The sequence below is a fragment of the Ceratotherium simum genome, chromosome 17, assembly GCF_057802395.1.
Source record: "Ceratotherium simum simum isolate JZ-2026a chromosome 17, ASM5780239v1, whole genome shotgun sequence".
In the NCBI taxonomy this organism is placed as follows: domain Eukaryota; kingdom Metazoa; phylum Chordata; class Mammalia; order Perissodactyla; family Rhinocerotidae; genus Ceratotherium; species Ceratotherium simum.
The window spans coordinates 20182513-20186167 of record NC_141916.1 but is presented as its reverse complement, the minus strand read 5'-3'; the positions used below and the strand labels follow the sequence as shown (position 1 = coordinate 20186167).

The 3655-nt window shown below is 44.3% G+C and overlaps 1 protein-coding gene across 1 annotated transcript; it reads right to left on the bottom strand.

Moving 5' to 3' along the window:
* Positions 1-1071: 1071 nt before the first annotated feature.
* LALBA (lactalbumin alpha) lies at positions 1072-2858 on the bottom strand. The gene is made up of 4 exons (XM_004428948.3): positions 2726-2858; positions 2209-2367; positions 1650-1725; positions 1072-1132 (listed from the first exon to the last, which is right to left on the bottom strand). The coding sequence occupies exons 1-4, from the start codon at positions 2856-2858 to the stop codon at positions 1072-1074; spliced, it is 429 nt and encodes a 142-aa protein (XP_004429005.1).
* Between the last annotated feature and the right edge of the window lie 797 nt (positions 2859-3655).

Here is a 3655-nt window from a genome sequence, read left to right as displayed (position 1 = left end):
GGACTCAAATCTCCTGATTCTCCTTTTTTCATGGTTCTCGTAATCATTAAAACAAGTAAGCTTCTGCAAACTTCCTCCTCAAAAACAAATGAAACAGCAAGGAAGAGTAATGGATGCAGGGTCCAAACCAAAAGACCTCAGGTGTCCAGAGTCTTCAATTGCTGAGCTGACTGTTAGTGTCCTCTGTTCTTATCTCTGGTTTCCATAGAAAGTTCTCTCACAGCACTTTGTGAAGGAAATCTCCTTATTTCAAGGGTAAGGAAATCCCTCAACCCCCTCGTGTCACTCATTTCAGATTCTTGGAGCCCCTTGCTTTCCTTTTCCCACTCCACGTCTCCACCTGTCAAAATCCTGCCCACACTTCAAAACCAGCTTAAATACCACTCCTTTCATGAATCCTTCCTTGATCCCTTTTTCCAACAGCCCTCTTCCCCTGCCAAATATAAATTATCTTTCCTCTTATGAATGTTCAGGGCACATTTCTAACCTCTCTCATGATGCTTATGACATTGTTCCTTGTATTATAATTATCCATTAATGTTTCTCTTATTTTTCCTACTAGTCCTTGAGGGAAGAGACCCTTTTAGCCAACTTTGAATCCCCTCTATAGTTCCTTAACTATGCTAGGTAATCAATAAAAGTTTGTTGATTGAATTGGTACAGAAAGTAACCTCCACCTTTCTAAATTCAGCCTATTTCCTCTTCAGTAGAGATGAAAGGTAGCTATACCTATGGCTTCAGTGTCCACCCACTCACCCCATTTCCTCCCTCCCCATCCAGGAAGAAAATACAGTCAGCCTCTCAAAATCAGGCCCTTTATTCAGGACAGAGGTGGAATCCATTGTTGTAGGGAAAGTGCCACTGGGGGCACTGAGCGAGGATCAAAAGTCCAGTGCACCAGTCATGCATCCCTGAAGAATAGTCTTCAAATGTCCAGTGGTGTCAATACAGGGCCCAGGGCTTAGAGGCAAATTAGCTTCAAGCGGGTAGAAAGAAGCAAACTGAGGTAGCCTCAGGAAAGAGGAGTTCCAGAAACATAAAGAGGGCAGAAGCAGCAAAGACAGCAGGCACTCACAAATCCTCGCAGAGCCACTGTTCCAGCTTCTCAGAGCAGAGGGCTTTATGAGCCAACCTGAAAATGGAAAATGAGACAGGGAAAGTTGGCTGACTGGATCTTAGCTCAAACTCCCTTCTAGCTTTATCCCCAGGAGGGCTGAGGTGGACGAGTGTGGATGAAAATTACAGAAAGACTCTCCTAGCCAGGTGGCAAGGTACACTGAGCCACCTAGTGGGGTAGAGTCATTTTTTAAAAACCAAGAAAATTATAGGGCTAGAAAAGATGTGCAATGGTACCAAGGGCTTGCTTTAGGGTCTAGGACTAAAGACATAGAATTAGGTATTCAAGTCCAGGTGAAGGGAGGCCTGGGGCTCAGCCCTCTATTAGGGATACCTAAATAGGAAAATTGCTAAACAGAAGTGTAATCATGAAGACTTGAAAAGTGAAAACCTGAGTCTGATTGATGAGTTTTGTTTTGGAGACTACATTCTGTGTTAAATGACCAGGATATAGAGAGAGGGGAGTGGTGCTGGGACTAAAGGGATGAGAGGAAGGAGGGAAGGGGGAAAAAGAAAATAGAATGGGGATTCACCAGTAGTCAATTCCTTTATTATCCAGGATCTTCTTGGCACACATCATGTCATCAGTAAGGTCATCATCCAGGAACTCTGGCAGGAATTATAGAGAAAAGAATGAGAGAGCTAAGTATTACCCAGAAAGGTGATGGGTTTCCTCTTCCCTGGATCTAGTAGGTCTGGTCCTTCTCTGAACTTCAGGCTTATGCCTGTTGCATTTCTATCTGGGAAAGCCAATATAGTAATGCCTCTCCCTAGGTAGGGACTCCCTTCACCTCTCTGGGGTATCTCCGGAGGAATTCTCAACTTCTTCAACTGACTTACTCTGAAGATGCAGGGTATCAGACTTCAAGATTCCCAGACAGCTCAGATCATCTAGCCATGAACTTCAGGGGACTGTCTGGGGATTTGGTGATCATGAAAAATTCTAACAGCCTCTTACTCGGTACTGTCAATTCAAGTGCCGCAATTGATGTGGAGTCCAAGGCAGTGAAGCCAGAGATGTGTTTGACACCAAAAAGGAGATAATCCCGGGCTCCAGAAAAACAGAGGAACAGGGTAAAAGAAGCTACTCACTGTCACAGGAGATGTCACAGATGTTCCTTGACTGAAGGATCTGGTTGTCGCTGCACCAAATTTTATTATTGATCTGGAAGAGTCCATATTCTGTGCGGCCATTGTTATTGAGTATGGTTTGTGTGTCATAACCACTGATATGAAATATGGTACAGATCCCTGAGGGAAAGATGAGAAAGAGGTATCACAGAGGTGTCCAGGCACAGCATAAATGACAACCGGTATTCCCAGACAAACAAAAGCTCTCCAGCTGATCTCCAAATATGGCAAAGCACAGAGTATCTTGATGAGACGAAAAGAAGAGTTCTGAAAAGGATCAGATAATAGGAGAAAGGAAAGACAAGAGAATAAATGTAATAAAAGAGTAAACCGATAAACAGAGAAGATAAGAGGATTATTAGGTAATTGAATGAAAGTGAAGAAAAGGGGAGGAAAAAGAGGTTGGAGGAGAGAAGCAGAAGAGGTTGGAGGAGAGAAGCAGACGAAGAAGGGGACAACAAGGCAGCAGAGAACTCACATTCAGGCAAAGTGGTGCCTTTATAGCCATCCATGGGTTTCAGCACCTGGGACAGCTCACATTTTGTAAATTGCTTGGCCTGGATGGCAGGGAACAGGATGCCCACCAGAAGCAGAGGGATGAAGGACATCATTTTAGCTGTCCCCAAGAACCTGAAATGAGGGCACCACTCAGCTTCACCTCCTTTTATTCTTGGAGAAAGCCCCAGAGGCTCTGGCACCAAGCTCCTACATCCAGGAAAAGGGTGAAGAAAGACTGATCGTGCCAACACAGAAACTCTTGAGCCTGCCAGCTTCCTTCCGTAATTTCACCCCACTTTTCCTTCCCCTCCTCCAATCTCTAGTCCATACCAGGTATTATTCTCTGTCCAGAGAGAGTTCCATGCATGCTCCAGTTTCCCATTTGGCTTTGTTTATATCTTTGTTTCTTATAGGATTGGTTCTAGGAAGCAGGATGTCCCCAGCCTACTTCAGGAACAAGGGAGGCCTCAGGGGTAATATGAGTGAGGCAATCAGAACATACAATAAGGGTCCGTGGCCAACTGCCCCTTCCCCCTAGAAACATACAGAATATGGAAAAGAAGTGTATGTTATCACATACCATGGCCCCAGGATTAGAGCTGGCACTTGCCCAGCCAACCTAGGCACAGAACAAAGCTTCGGAGGAGTCCCTTGATATAGTGGCTCATGGCTGAAAGATCAGGAATAGGGATAGAATATGGCAACATAGACAATGAGAATCAGATATAGCTTGGATCCAGAGACTTCCTACTTCAGAAAGATGGAGAACTTGACAAGTGTGTATGACAATATTTAGCTATCCTAAGAGCTATTATCAGGCTCTCCACCCCCAGGCACCACTACCACTAAATAACCAGACACTACATTGGCATTAATTAAGATGCTATGTAAATCCAAGACTAATAATTTG

Bases quoted from the DNA above. Each gene is read 5' to 3' on its own strand.
- LALBA (XM_004428948.3), bottom strand. From the start codon at position 2,858: ATGATGTCCTTCATCCCTCTGCTTCTGGTGGGCATCCTGTTCCCTGCC. The intron at 2,368-2,725 runs GTGAGTTCTCTG...TCTTTCCCTCAG, and splicing joins AGGCACCACTTTGCCTGAAT to GGATCTGTACCATATTTCAT. The intron at 1,133-1,649 runs GTGAATCCCCAT...TTCCATTTTCAG, and splicing joins AATAAAGGAATTGACTACTG to GTTGGCTCATAAAGCCCTCT.